This window comes from Chanodichthys erythropterus, chromosome 11 (genome assembly GCF_024489055.1).
Source record: "Chanodichthys erythropterus isolate Z2021 chromosome 11, ASM2448905v1, whole genome shotgun sequence".
NCBI classification, from domain to species: domain Eukaryota; kingdom Metazoa; phylum Chordata; class Actinopteri; order Cypriniformes; family Xenocyprididae; genus Chanodichthys; species Chanodichthys erythropterus.
In genome coordinates, this window is record NC_090231.1 from 18261976 (window position 1) to 18277876 (window position 15901).

Here is a 15901-nt window from a genome sequence, read left to right on the forward strand (position 1 = left end):
CATTTTTATTTTTACAGTACATATGGATTTTTTTTTTTTTTAAAATAAAACAGTATTTGTCTAAAAATACATACACTACCGTTCAAAAGTTTGGGGTTAGGACATTTTTTTTTGAAAGATATTCCATTCCAAATAAATGTGGTTTCTGAACATTCTATAAAATATTTCCACAAAAATATCATGATTCACACCTGGTTTCAACATTGATAATAAGAAATGTTTCTTAAGCAGCAAATCAACATATTAGAATGATTTCTGAAGAATCATGTGACTGAAAACTGCAGTAATGATCTTTGCCATCACAGAAATAAAATATAGCTGCAAGCAGCAATTACGGGGCCAAGCACAAAAATGGCACAAGAAGCAAGCCAACATGGCTGGGAGCATCAGACCAGCAGTAGTGAGCAATTAGAAAAAAAGTTATTAGCATTTTTGTCAATTTTGTTATATCTTTTGACCACAAGCTGGCCAAAGGCTCCTTCAGTGCATTGTCCTGATGACCCATACCAAATTTATGAATTTTGGTCAAACCCATCAGAAGTTATAAGCAAAAATGGCATTTTTAATATCTCCACTCCAGTAGGTGGCGCTGCGCCGAAACAGAGTATGCTGCCTCAGGTCATGCTTGTGAAGACACATACCAAGTTTGGTCTGAATATGTCAAAGCACTGAAGAGATACAGCTTCAAGAGTCGTTTTTGCATCATGCCTCAAATTCTTTGCTCTGGTATACGAAAACGGTTTGACATATCGACTTGAAATCCATAACTTTTTGTCGGCATGGTCTGACGATGACACGGTTCAATTTTGGTGAAAATCGGAGCAACGGTCTAGGAGGAATTCGAAAAAGTAGGTTTTTAAAGAAAAACAATATGGCGGACAGGAAGTTTAGCTGACTATAGCAAATGTGATATCTATGTTCTCAGCATGACCCAAGGAATCTACTGAGACCAGTTTCATTACAATTGGTGAATACAGTCAAAAGTTATTAGCATTTTTGTAAATTATGTTATAACTTTTGACCACGAGGTGGCGCTGGTCTGAAACTTCTCAGGCTCCTTCAGGGCATTGTCCTGATGACCCATACCAAATTTATGAATTTTGGTCCAACTCATCAGAAGTTATGAGCAAAATAACAATTTTTCATATCTCCACTCCAGTAGGTGGCGCTGCACCGAAACACTGTATAATGCCTCAGGTCATGCTTGTGATGACATGTACCAAGTTTGGTCTAAATATGTCAAAGCATTGTAGAGATACAGCTTCAAGGGTAATTTTTGCATCACATCTCAAATTCTTTGCTCCGGTATACGAAAACGGTTTGACTTATCGACTTGAAATCCATAACTTTTTGTCGGCATGGTCTGAAGATGACACGGTTCAATTTTGGTGAAAATTGGAGCAACGGTCTAGGAGGAGTTCGAAAAAGTAGGTTTTTGAAGAAAAACAATATGGCGGACAGGAAGTTTAGCTGACTATAGCAAATGTGATATCTATGTTCTCAGCATGACCCAAGGAATCTACTGAGACCAGTTTCATTACAATTGGTGAATACAGTCAAAAGTTATTAGCATTTTTGTAAATTTTGTTATAACTTTTGACCACAATGTGGCGCTGTGCCGAAACTTCTCAGGCTCCTTCAGGGCATTGTGCTGATGACCCATACCAAGTTTTGTAAAGATACGTTAATGCGTTCGTAAAATACAGCATTTTAGCACAAAATTCAAAATGGCCGACGGCCAAAATGGCCGATATGGGAAAATTGGATATCATTCGACTCGGCATGATTCCCCGAATCCAACGAGACCAAATTTATGATTTTTGGACAAACCCATCAGAAGTTATAAGCAAAAATACCCATTTTTCATATCTCCGCACCAGTAGGTGGCGCTGCACCGAAACACTGCATGGTACCTCAGGTCATGCTTGTGATGACATGTACCAAGTTTGGTCTGAATACAATAAAGCGTTGCGGAGATACAGCCTTACTTCTGTTTTCGCAAGCACTACGTACAATTCGTTCGTTAGTTTTTCGAAAACGGTTTGAGGAATCAACTTGAATTCCATAACTTTTTGTCAGCATGGTCTGAAGATGATCTGATTCAATTTTCATGAAAATCGGAGTAACGGCCTAGGAGGAGTTCGAAAAAGTAAGTTTTTCAGAAAATTCAAAATGGCGGAAAAATTTTCATGACGGAAAATGACGTCATATGGTGCGTTCGATTCGTCTTGAGGCAAGGAATAAGAGGAAAAAAGAATTGTGTTTCTAGCCCTTATGGTTCAAAAGTTATTAACATAAATATAAGTGCAAATTTGGACAGCTGGTGGCGCTAGAGGGATTGAGTTAGAGACTCCAAATTTGCTATGGACAAAGGTCAGACTGTCCTCTGACTGTGTGCCAAATTTCACAACTTTCCCGCAAGCGGTTCTATGGGCTGCCATAGACTTCAAGAGCGGAAGAAGAAGAAGAAGAATAATAATAAGCGTACGGAACGCCAACAATAACAATAGGTGCCTAAGCACCTTCGGTGCTTGGCCCCTAATTACATTTTAAAATATGTAATAATATTTAAAAAACACTGAAAAAAATCTCACCAACAAGAAACTTTTAGCAGTAGTGTATAAAGCTAATCCTGCTTCTAAAACCACCACAATATAATATGGATTCATGCATTGTAATACATAATTTGATATTCTGTGTCACCTGGTTTTCATGGTTATCCTATTATTATGGATTATGCCTATTGATCATCTATGTAGAAAACAAAACAAAACAAAAAAAATCATATAATTTAAATCGAGACTGCAATTATCCCCTGAACATTTGTACATCTAAAATTATAATATTCAAATCATCACAGGACCATATGCCCCATATTAATACTGGTAGCACAATTAGGTGGGCTTTTCTAGTTTATCTCAATATTATATTTACTATTTTCTTCAGTCACAGACATGTTTTCTAAGAGGGATAATCCACAAGTGAATTGACTTATGTGTTAAGTCTTTGAGCCGGACCTGACGCCCCTCTCACTGAGTAATGGATTCCCACAGGGTAAATTTAGCTCCTAGTGAGACTTTGGTTCATTTCGTAATGGTCCTTCTTATAGAGGATAGAGATATGTGGCCTCTCAGACAGAAATGAGTCTTGTGTTTTCTATAGCTGTACATGTTTGAGATGAGTGATGTGAACCAACAAGACTCCAAATGAAAGGTTTATCTAGTGAGACACTGAAAAGCCATGTAGGTTCAATATGCTTTGATACACTGAAAGCTTCTTCAAAGCAAATGTTCTACCATTTGAGTCTGACTTTCTACCATAACAAAAAGAAGTCCCTGTTCAGTAAACTGTACACACAAGCTTGCTTCATCAGATGCTTTTAAATGAAAAACAGACCGAAAACTAGCAAGAACAAAGTTTTGGTGCTCTTGTTCTCCATTTCTCCACCTTCCATTTCTTTCTGCGTACAGGTGTGGGTTCAAAAGGCAAAGGTTAAAGGTCATCAGTGATGGTGGATCAAGACATTGCCCTCATCGGATAGCGTGAGCTGAGCCACCTGACGCACAGTGGAGATCTTCCTCACCGCCTTCTTAAGCATCACCTTAAAATCTTTGGATTCAACTCTGTAACAGAAAAACAAAGTAGAAACACACCTTAGTGTATCTAATACATCACCAAACGACAACAAATATACACAAAATAGAAAAGTAGATTTAAAGGGACAGTTCACCCAAAAATGAAAATTCTGTCATCATTTACTTCCCTCAAGTTGTTCCAAACCTGTACAAATTTCTTTGTTCTGCTGAACACAAAGAAAGATATTTGGAAGAATGTTTGTAACCAAGCAGATCTCGCTCCCCACTGACTACCATAGTAAGAAAAAAAAGTACAATGGTAGTCAATGTGGGGGGCGAGATCTGCTTCTGTCTGCTTGGACAGAATTTTCATTTTTGGGTGAACTATCCCTTTAAGAAAACATTAATATCAACTTAATTTAATGGTTATATGGTTATATAAGCGTATATAAATTTTACAAGGTTTCATTTGTTAAAATAAATTGTCTACATAAACTGACAATTAACAATAATGCAACAAAAAATTACATTATGTCACTTGGGAAAGCAAAACATTTAGACATGAAACATGAAACACTGAGAACAAACAAGACATTTAGAGCATGACAGAACACACAAACAGAAACATAACAGCATGCCAAACATAGCCGACGATCCATTTTAAAAAGCCGGCTATCCATATCTGAGGAGTGCCATCCAATCTGAAAGGAGAGAGCTTTAATAACCACTATCTTAGGCAAGTCACAAATATTCAAGACCAAAAATATCTATGAGGCTGTACAAAGTTACCAGAAATTATAACATCACCAAATCACAGACACACACAACTTCATTTAGATTTAAGGGTTACTTTGGTAAAAATCTATTACATAAAAAGTAAACTTTACATTAAAAAAAACTTCACTACAAATTTATAAAACTGACAATTGCAGAAATGAACAGAAATAAAAAAAAATAGTGGAAAAATAAAACAGTAGGATAATGTAGTATCATTTGAGAAACATTACTTGAAAGTAGAAGAACTGAGTCTTGTGTATGGTTGGAGAATGAAACCCAACCAAAATAGGAAAAATTGGCAACGACTTCCCACAATGACCTTTTACCCCCCATCCTTTCATCCTCCCCACCTCCCTCAACTCCCTGTGCCACATTGAGTAATGTTATACATTCTCCATGCATAACATTACCTCAGTTTTTCTTCTTTGCAAGCTGTGCTTCTGCTTTCCGCTTCTTGTATGCGGCTATCTCCTCCATCTGCAAGCCATGAGCCATTTGCCTGAAAAATACATTGGAGAAAATAAACAGAAGACACACACACACAGACTGCACGACACAGGCCGCGGAAAGGCCTCCCCTTACCCTGACTTTAGTATGGGTGGCACGGGGAGCGGTTTGGTGAAGCCGTCCCTCCCGGTGAGCCAGTAGGTTTCTTCTATACCCTTGCCCTGTGGAGAACAGAGTAAATAGATGACCTGTCGATCTAAACCCATCAGCTTTGTTCAAGTTGAGAAAAGAAATCATTCAAGAATTATTTTGCATTGATCCTCCTACTTTGTTGGATGGCGCTAATAAAATAAAGAGTATTTACTGCCTTTTGGGGAAAATGCATCATTTAATTCATGCCTGATCTACAACAACTACATTATTTATACGGTTTTATCACCACTGAACCATTATATCATATAATGCAACATAACATACTGTACACTACCATTCAATAGTTCTGGGTTGGTAAGATTTTTTAAATGTTTTTATAAGATGTCTCTTATGCTCACTAATGCTGCATTTATTTTGATTAAAAGCACAGTAAAAACAGTAATATTGTGACATATTATTACAATTTAAAATGGTTGTGTTCTATTTGAATATTTTTTTAAATGTATTTAATTCCTGTGATCAAAGCTGCATTTTCCAGTCTTCAGTGTCACATGATCCTTCAGAAATCATTCATGCTGATTTGGTGCTCAAGAAACATGCCTTATTATTATCAATGTTAAAAACAGTTAATGCAACTTATTTGTAGAAATTGTCATCTTTTTTTTTTTTTTTTTTTGAATTCCTTGATGAAAAGAAAGTTCACAGCATTTATTTAAAATTAAAATCTTTTGTAACATTGTAAATGTCTTCACTGTCACTTTTGAGCAATTTAATGTATCCTAGCTAAATAAAAATATAAATTTCTTTAAAAAAAAACTGACCCCAAACTTTTAGTGTATAAACAAGTAATTGTGAGACAAACAATATGAAATCTTTTGATATGTCCTACAGATGAACTCGGAGCTCACCTTCAGTTCTGTTCTGGCTCTCAGCTCTACTTTGTACCCCAATTTCAGCTGCATCAGGATATTCACTGTACTGGAATGGACATGGATTCTATACGCTGCAAACACATACACATTTTAAAAGGTTAGTTCACCCAAAAATTAAATTCCTGTCATTAATTCCTCACCCTCATGTCGTCCCAAACCCATAAGACTTTCGTTCATCTTCGAAAGACAAATGAAGATAATTTTGATGAAATCCAAGGGTTTCTGAAGCACACATAAGCAGCAATGTAACTGCACATTTTGAGGTCCAGAAAGGTATTAAAGACATGGTTAAAATAGTCCATGTGACTACAGAGGTTCAACCTTAATGTTATAAAGCGACAAGAAAAACAAAAATAACGAATTTATTCAATTTCTTCTCTTCTATGTCAGTTTACGCAAGTTGACATAGTTAACCCAGTGCTGCGCTTCCATTTTTATATTCGAACATCGGCTCAGTATTGGCCGACGCTGTACACGTGAGCAGCACGATGCATGCGTGTGATACTGAAGCAGCCGATACTGAGTCGGTGTTCTGACGTAGAACACAGAAGCGCTGGACTGCGTTCACTACATCAATTGCATAGGAGATAGACATAGAAGAGAAGAAATTGTTGAATAAAGTCGTTATTTTTGTTTTGTTTTGCGCACAAAAAATATTCTCGCTGCTTCACAACATTAAGTAGTAGTCACTGTAGTCACATTGAATATTTTAACCATGTTTTTACAACCTGTAAAAAAAAACATGTTTTTCTGGACCTCAAAAGGACAATGACATTGCTGCCAATGTGTGCTTCAGAAACCCTCGGATTACATCAAAAATATTTTAATTTGTGTTCCGAATATGATTGAAAATCTCACGGGTGTGGAACGACATGAGGGTGAGTAATAAATAATGATTAATGGTGATTAATGGTGAACTAACCCTTTAAGTGTCTTATTTTTAAATTAGCAATTTAAGAACAATTTCCTTGCCTGGCAAAGCAAATTATACAATTGATGACAGTCACTGAATTTCATTGATTATACAGATGTTCATTATTTTTAACAGATTTTAATCATTTTAATCACTGTTAAAATGTTTAATGAGACATATCTTTATACAGCCTACTGTATATACAGTACATATTGATCTCTGAAATGCAGAAGCAGAATTGTTTATGGTGAAGTTAAGTGTCACATGCTTACGCATTCCTGTAGACTCCATTCTAGAAGCAGTGGTAACCGTATCCCCGAACAGACAGTACCGCGGCATGGTCAAACCCACTACACCGGCCACACAGGGACCTAAAGGGAAAGCATACATAACGTAAATTAAACTTTCTACATTTATTACATTTAATCTTAAACCAAATGGCATGGATCAGCCTGACCTGAGTGAAGTCCTATTCGGATGCGGACTGGAACATCAGGCATATGCCTCATTTTGAAACTACCAACAGCACTCAGGATGTCCAGGGCCATGTTTGCAATCTCGGCTGCATGTCGGTTTCCATTGGGCACGGGCACACCTGATGCCACCATGTAAGCATCACCGATGGTCTCCACCTGCACGCAATGGAGACAGAGACACTTTCATTAGCAAACTAGAAAGATCACAGTATTTATTACAACTGTTTCACACGGTTAGAACAAACCAATGAAATCTCTGTGGAAGCAAACGCATTCGCTTATACAGTTATTTTTTTATTCAAACAATGACAAAAATTATTAACTAACTTTGAACAAATTTTCTAGTGTTACCTTATAGACGTCATGATTGCCGATTACGGCATCAAATGTTGTGTAAAGGTCATTGAGGAGGTCGACCACCTCAATGGGCTCACTGTTGGCTGAGATTGTGGTAAAGCCAACGATATCACTGAAATAGAGACTGACACTGTCAAAATGCTCTGGTTCAACTGTAGTGCCCAGCTTCAGAGCCTCTGCCACTGACCTACAGAGGATTAGGAAACAAAAAGAACACTTTAAAACTGAGCACAAGTGAATGAAAGTGGTTCCATGTTTATTTCTCTACTTTTTTTTCTTAGTGTGATGGTAAAGTCATTACTGCGACTGTGTATCGGTTGCTTACGGGGGCAACATTTGTGTGAGGAGTTTCTCAGTCTTTTGTTTCTCTATTTCCAGCTCCTCTGTCCTTTCCCTGATCAACTCCTCCAGGTTGGAGGAATATTGCTCCAACATTCGCAACATGGAGTCTATGATGTTGGTCTTTTTCCCTTTATTAACATTCTTGAACTGTAAAGAGAATAAGAGAGATACAAAGAAAGGCAGAATATATAAGAATACTGAGCTCCAAAATGATCCCAAAAGCTTACCAAAGCATTTTGCTATTTGTCTCCATTGCTTGGTTATTCAGGGACATACAAATGTCAGTAATCTCTGTTATAATTTCAGTCTTACAACTTTAACTGCTCTCTAAATATGTTTGTAATTGTACAGAAAAAATACTTTAAAATGATACAGTAAAAACCTGTTAAATTATTATTTTTTAGTTACCTTACCATATAAATAAAAGTAAAAGGATTAACATTGCACTTTGTAATTTAACTGTTTAATACTGACAATGAATTACCATGTAACTTTTCAGTGAAAACCAGTAGAAAGGACATTGCCAGAAGTTCCTGCATGACATTACATTTTAAATAAATTATTCTCATTTTTGTTATCAGTAATGTACATTAGAAGGTTTTGAAATTGTGTTACATTTCAAAATGTTTATTGCATTCTTTCAGTGTGTTACCCTGATGTTATATGAGTATTTTATGGATAGACTATTTACGATGAACTCTGATTCAACATGTGGCTTTCTATTTTACCACCTGTATTACTATGGTTGTTATCAGTACATTTTAAGGTAAAAAAAAAAAAAAAAAAACCAAGTAGATTAGCATATTGACATTATTTCACCTAATAAATTATATTATTAAAATATGAGTTGTAATAAACAGGCCATACTGGAAGTACTGTCACAGTATTTTTTGTTTTGAATTTCTGGCAACCAGCTAGATTTTTTTTAACAGTATTATTGATTTCTATGAGAGAATAGGAATAATCTCATGTGACTTTATAGTGATGGTTTTGCAGTATTACTGATGTTCACCTGGTCAAAGATTTCATCAAATGTGGGTCTTTTCTCTGGCTGTTCATTCCAGCATTGCTTCATAAGCTGAATACACTCCATTGGTGCGTGGTCCGGAGACACAATGGGCCGGCACATTGGAGGAGGCTTCCGGACCTTCTTGATAATATCTATATTATCCAGATATATTAAAGATTCACACTTAACATAAAATACATTTTTGCACAAAAAAAAAAACAATATAGTCAAATAATAGTTATAGTACAGATCAAGGGTTTTCAAAGTAGGATCCTATGGGGTTCAGGGAAAATCAATGTGAAATATATACTATTGCTTGTATAGTAATACAGTGTTGAAATTTATTTGAAATAAAATTATTTGAAAGCAAATATTCCAGATATTTGACACATATTTAATATACAGCAGCTTTTATATTAAAAGGAGGGGGGCCTTTGCAAGGGGATCATCGTATTTATGTGTCTGTGTCATCAAAAAGTTTGAAAACCCCTGGTATAGATGGTGGGGTCATGTGACTTTACCATCAGAAGACTGCTCCAGCATACAGAACGGGGGCCCTCGCATAACCACCTCTTGCATGATGATTGAGAAACTGTACACATCACCAGGGTGAGTGCCATGCAAACCAGGGTAGGACCCTCTCAATATCTCAGGGGCGGTCCACAGCAGGTCTATTGGGGTTAAAAAAAATTACATTAACATGCTATGTAGGAGAAAAGAATAGAAATAATAGGAAAAGGCTCACAATAAACATTACCTTCAGCTGGCGGTTCAACATAAGGAAACCTTTGAGATTCCAACACCTCATTGTAGCCATAGTCTGTGATTTTGAGCACAAAACGCCCATCAACCACACAGTTCCTGGATTTAAGCCTTCCATGACAAATGTTCCTATGGTGTAGGTATTTCATACCCTGCATGCCAGTCATAAACACACACAAGCATACATGTGATGTAACTGCAAATGCATTTATGTAACAAAGTACACACTAGAATACTAATATAAGAATTATTTTTTTAATGACCAATAAATACATTTAAAATTCCTATTATAATTCATTGATTCTATTTGTGACATATGATTTGGGTATCAATTCAGAAGACATCATCAGTGTGTGCTTGCTTTATTTCAGTGTTTATATACATTTTATAAGGCAAATGTAATTTTAAATTCAACTAATCACATTGTTAGTAAGAGTACCTTGATGAGGTCCAGAATGAGAGAAGACTTGAACATCCAGTCCAGTTTGACGTCGTCGTTGACCAACAGATCTTCCAAGCTGCCACGCGAACAGTACTCTGTTACTATGGCAAAGACTCCGCAGTCAAGGAAGAAGCCTAGAAAGGGGTTAATGTTCTCGTGCCTCATATCTTTCATCTGGAGTACAAAGAACACTTGTGTGATTATTTGTATGATGAAATGAAGGAAATAATCAAAAACAGAGAGAACACAGAATGTGGTTCTACAAACAGAATGAGCACTACGTAAAAACAGTAGCAAAACCAACCAGTTCAAAAACATCGCTGGTATTAGGAGTGATGCTCCGGAAGTTTCCATACGGAAGTCGTTTCAGCCATGCCCAATCACCCTGCCAAATGAGAAACACTGTAAATGTTCAAAGTAGTATACATTAAAGAAGACTAATATTCCACAATTTTTACATAAAGTCTACATAAACAATCATAATCTAGATTTACATGACCATTTTTAACCATTTCTCTGGCCCTTAGAAAAAAAAGGCTGTTTTGATATTTTACCATTAAGATTTCTATTTGTAAATGGCCTCTCTTGTGACTGACTAATCTCCATGTGCAGTACTGTTCAAAACTTTGGGGTTGGTAAGATTTTTTTTATTGTTATATTAAAAGAAAATTATATTTTACCCAAAATACAGCAAAACATTGAACACAAAACATTGCAAAATATTAAAATGACCATTTTTAAATATTCTAATATGTAATCTATTCCTGTGATGGTAAAGCTGAATTTTCAGCATCATTACGCCAGTCTTCAGTGTCACATGATCCTTCAGAAATTATTCTAATATGCTGATTTACTGCTCAAAAAACATTTACTATTATTATCATCAATGTTTTGTAACAATATAAATGTATTTACTGTACTTTTGAATAATTTAATACATCCTAGCTTAAAAATAAGTATTTAAAAAATCTGTCATGGCTAATGGTTACAGAAACATCGATTGTAACTATGGCACTTTCTACTGATGTTGACTCATATTTGCATCTTTGTTTTCATAAATGGTCTGAGTGGACTTGGAAGGGATATTTTGGTTGTGAATATTAAATCAACACCTAATTTTAAACTCATTTAAAAAGTTAAATAAGCCATTTTTTATAACTTAGTTGTTCTTTTACCTCAAAAATGACAACATTTGAATTTTCGTAGGTGGCTGGAGATTGGCTAGAGAATGGAGACTTGAGGCTTCGTTCTGAAATGCTCATTCTCGTATCGCTGGCCTTGCTGTCATCCAAACTGAGCTTCTGTTTTTTTAGATAAAAGTATTAATTATTAGCATATGTAAATGTTTGTTTGTGTGTATGTGTGCGTGTGTGTGCTACTGACCTTATTGCTCAGGGAGGGGTTGATGAAAGTGACGTCATTTAAAGTCAGTAAAATCTTGTCGGCTCCCCGCACCAGTCGGATTTTATTAATTTTACGCCTATACACAAAGATTAGAAATATTGTAAAGAAATGTCCTGTTGTAGTCTACACACTCTGAAAAAACATAAAAATTTAAAGGGTTTGATGACCCAAAAATTAAATTTCTGTCATTAATTACTCACCCTCATGGCCTTCAAACCCGTAAGACCTTCGTTCATCTTCGGAACACAAAGATGAAATAAAGTCAACGTGATAATAAAGTCAATGTGACTATAGTGGTTCAACCTTAATGTTATGAAGCGATGAGAATACTTTTTGTGTGCAAAAACAAAACAAAAATATCTTTATTCAACAATTTCCTCTCTAGCCTGTCATTTTTCCTATACAGTATACAGTGAAGTCACATTGTACATTGTTTCTGAGCACGAAAAGTATTCTCGTCACTTCATAACACTAAGGTTGAACCACTGTAGTCACATTGAACAATATTAAAGATGTCTTTACTACTTTTCTGGTACTTTTGTTGCTTTTAATGGGAGATAAAAAAAACCTCAAAAAAAATATTTGTGTTCTGAAGATGAACGAATGCATTTGGAATGACATGAGGGTGATTAATTAATGACAGAATTTTCATTTTAGGGTGAACTAACCCTTTAAGATAAATTTAGGTTATAATTTGTTGATGAATAGGCCTACCTGATGCAGTAAGAACAGCCCATCATGAAGAAGATGAACAGAAAACCAGACAGGAAGATTAAAACTATACTGAAAAGATTCACACCTGTAACACAGAGGGTGATTGTTACATATGACATAAAATGCAAGCATGTCGATGTGAGCGAAAACCACGTTATCATTTACATACACACTCACCTCCACTGCAGATCATCCCACGTGTAAACCAGCAACTGGAATCAGTTTTTGGTGGCCCTGCATGGGGAAAATGAATCGACCGACCCAGAAAGCGCACCATATCTGTCTGCATCTCTATACGATGTGTAGGTTGTAACTCCCAAGAAAAGCCATCTGTGTCCAGCACCACATAGTCCAGCATGCCAAAGTCAGAAGAGTTTGCTTGTAGGCTAACACCTTTGAACAGCAGGTTTCGGGCATTTTGGGCGATGTTCCCCCCAGACATCCATTGACCTGAAGCCCTGACACTTTGCATAGCATGAGCCATGAACACGATGGAGGAGTAGATGGTGCCAAACAATGGGGACACCTGTAGAATGTGAAGGTTGTACATTAGCTATTAGCATAGAAACCATTTTACGCCCCGTGTAAACCATATTTGTACCTGCTGTGCTTTAAGGTGCCTGGGCAGCTCTCCTTGCTCCTGGGCCTTTTCAAAAGCTTGGTAGAAAGACTGTTCCTGTGGAGACTCAATAGTGATGGTGAGCACGGCATCATAGGCTCGTAGCAGCTTGCTGTTATAGCGCAGGGCTGGTTGGGTAATGTGATGGTAGGGCAGACTGTAAAAGAGAGTATCGTAAGATATAAACACCAACGAGCCGTCTGTCATCCGCATGTCATGAGCTGTCTCCAATAGCATCTTCTGGGTTCCTCCACCAATCAACACCGAGTGCATAACGAGGATGACCACTGAAAAACAAAAGCATTGAGAAGAAGAGAGGACAGGTAGAAAGCACAGTGGCAAATGAGCAAATCGCACAGTGGAAAACAAACAATCATTTGTATCTTATTGTATATTCATTTACATCATTATATTAAATACAGTGGGATCCAACTGTCTGAGATGACTGTTTTTAGGGTGGTCCTGCTAATCAAAACAAAAACAAAATTTGTGACCCTGGACCACAAAACCAGTCATAAGTGGCACGGATATATTTATAGCAGTAGCCAACAATACATTGTTCAAAATTGTTCAAATCAAAATTATCGATTTTTCTTAAGTAAAGATCATGTAACATGAAGATATTTTGTAAATGTCTTACCATATATATATCAAAAAATTATTTTTGTAAGTAATATGCATTGCTAAGGACTTCATTTGGACAACTTTAAAGGCGATTTATTCTGTTATATTATAACAGAAGCATTTCACTAGTGGTCTTAGACATTTGGACCCCACGTTACACTACTATCCAAAAGTTTGTGGTCAGTAAGATTTATTTATTTATTTTTTTGAAAGAAACTAACACTTTTATTGATCAAAGATGCATTAAAATGATCAAAAGAGTGACAGTATAGACATTTATGATGTTACACATTTCTGTTTCAAATGTTGTATAAAATGTTGTTCTTTTGAACTTTCTATTCATCAAAGAATCCTAAAAAACAATGTATCAAGGTTTTCACAAAAATAAAAGCAGCACAACTAAGAAATGCTTTTTTGAGCAACAAATCAGCATATTAGCATGATTTCTGAAAGATCATGTGACACTCTAGACAGGAGTAATGAAACTGAAAATTCAGCTTTGCCATCACGGGATTTTTTTTTAAATACAGTATATTAAAATAGAAAGCTTTTTTATTGCAATATTTCACAATATTACTGTTTTTACAGTATTTCCGATATAATAAATTTCAGCCTTGGTAAGCATAAGTTTCAAAAACATTTAAAAAAATCTAACCGACTAACCAAACTTTTGAAAAGTAGTGGAAATACTGATAAGTACAAGTATCAAAGCAAAGATTTTAAGTAAAATCATTTGGAGAGTAAATTATGAAATAACATGGAACTCGTAAGTGCAAAATGATAGTAAATGTTACAGTTTAACATGAGTGCAGAGTCATATGAGATGGGTTTTTTAAACTCACAACGGATATCTGCCACATTCTTGACCTTGGCCAGGGTATTGCGCACGCTGGTGTGGTCATTACGAACGGATGCCACAATGCCAACAGGCATTCCATGACCCCGCAGGGCATTGGCCAGCCTTATACCTGCCTCCACCCACACATCCTCAGCTGATGAAATGATGCCAACATGTGCCCAACTAAAGTACCGCATGAAGCTCAGCAGCACAAGGGAGGGGAGGGGCATGGTTCGGGCGAATGTAGGGTGACTGTGGGCATCATCCAGCTCATTTCCAATACAAGACCAGGAAAACACTGCCTTATTCCAACTCTTTCCTAAGAGAGAGGCAGCCTCACAGTAGCCTGGGTTAACTGGACCGATAAACCCAGATGCCCGTTTATAGTAACCAAGAAAACGGGCAAAAGACTGAGATGTCTCACAGTCCTCCTCCAAGATGACATAATCGAACGTGATGCCCTGTGAAAGGAAGTGGTCCTTGTTGATGTGATCCACAGCTAACCGCGCAGCCACGCCGGGCAGGGCTTTAGTGAAGAGAGGGTCACATGACCAAGGCCCCACCACCCCAACTCTAACAGTGGCAGCAGTGGTGGCAGGGGAGAGGCACAGAAGGCTTACAGTGGACCACAGTAGCCAGAAACATAAATAGGTGTGTTTATGATTATTTGTGAAATGGGAGCTTTGGTCAGGGGTCTGGAGTCCTCTGGTGGCCAATGCTGGAAGTAAGCTGAGAAAGGCACTGGATGGCCGTTGCATTGCAAGGTAACAGGTCAGCCACGCAGCTGGTGGGTTGGCACACAGTGGAGCTCCTTCACTGTCACATGAGAGATGCCCTCAATGTCAATCATTCCATCAGCTAACTAAGAAAAATAAACATATGTAAACCGATAGAATTGATGGAATTGAATTTTTTGCACAAAAAAAAAAAAAAAAAATCAGTTGCATTATATGCAGTAATTAGTAGGGGTGTGACGAGATCTCTCGTCGAGGCGAAAAGTAGTCTCGTGATATTGCCATGACAGAGTGGTTATGATTAGGAAAGAATATGCCACCACTACCTTTACATTACGTTTTTCTTTGTATTTAAATAAAAAACATTTAATTCAGTTGGATAACGGTCGCCGCCGCTTCATATTTACAGAGTTACGCGCGATCGTGAAAGTGAAAGTAAACGCGAGCGCACATTCAAACGCGATTTCAATATCCTGCATTTTGAAAGCGGCTCCCTGATGCATGCAAATATCTCCCAATATGAAAGCTATTTTAGGCTGGGCAGTGTAGTTGTAACCATCTCTTAGCTCTGTATCAAAGAAAAATGTTGGTCTTATTTGAACTTTGAATATTGAGAGAGTGCATTTATGGTTGCACATATTGTAAAGTGTTACCATAAAAATGAATAACAGTTTTCTCTTAATCTTATTAAGCACAAACAGTAAGGTTTCATTTGTTAACATTATTTAATGCACTGTGAACTATCATGAACTAACAATGAATGACTATTTTATTAACTAACAT

The 15901-nt window shown here is 36.8% G+C and overlaps 1 protein-coding gene across 1 annotated transcript; it reads right to left on the reverse strand.

Annotated features, from left to right (window-relative positions):
* Positions 1 to 3510: 3510 nt before the first annotated feature.
* Positions 3511 to 15142, reverse strand: gc2 (guanylyl cyclase 2). Its single transcript, XM_067401905.1, has 19 exons — positions 14389 to 15142; positions 12905 to 13209; positions 12481 to 12829; positions 12304 to 12388; positions 11569 to 11665; positions 11361 to 11486; positions 10490 to 10570; positions 10183 to 10359; positions 9739 to 9895; positions 9503 to 9652; positions 8985 to 9133; positions 7956 to 8119; positions 7625 to 7817; positions 7255 to 7429; positions 7070 to 7168; positions 5861 to 5955; positions 4935 to 5020; positions 4763 to 4851; positions 3511 to 3623 (listed from the first exon to the last, which is right to left on the reverse strand). The coding sequence occupies exons 1-18, from the start codon at positions 15140 to 15142 to the stop codon at positions 4764 to 4766; spliced, it is 3330 nt and encodes a 1109-aa protein (XP_067258006.1). The 3' UTR covers positions 3511 to 3623; position 4763.
* Positions 15143 to 15901: the final 759 nt, after the last annotated feature.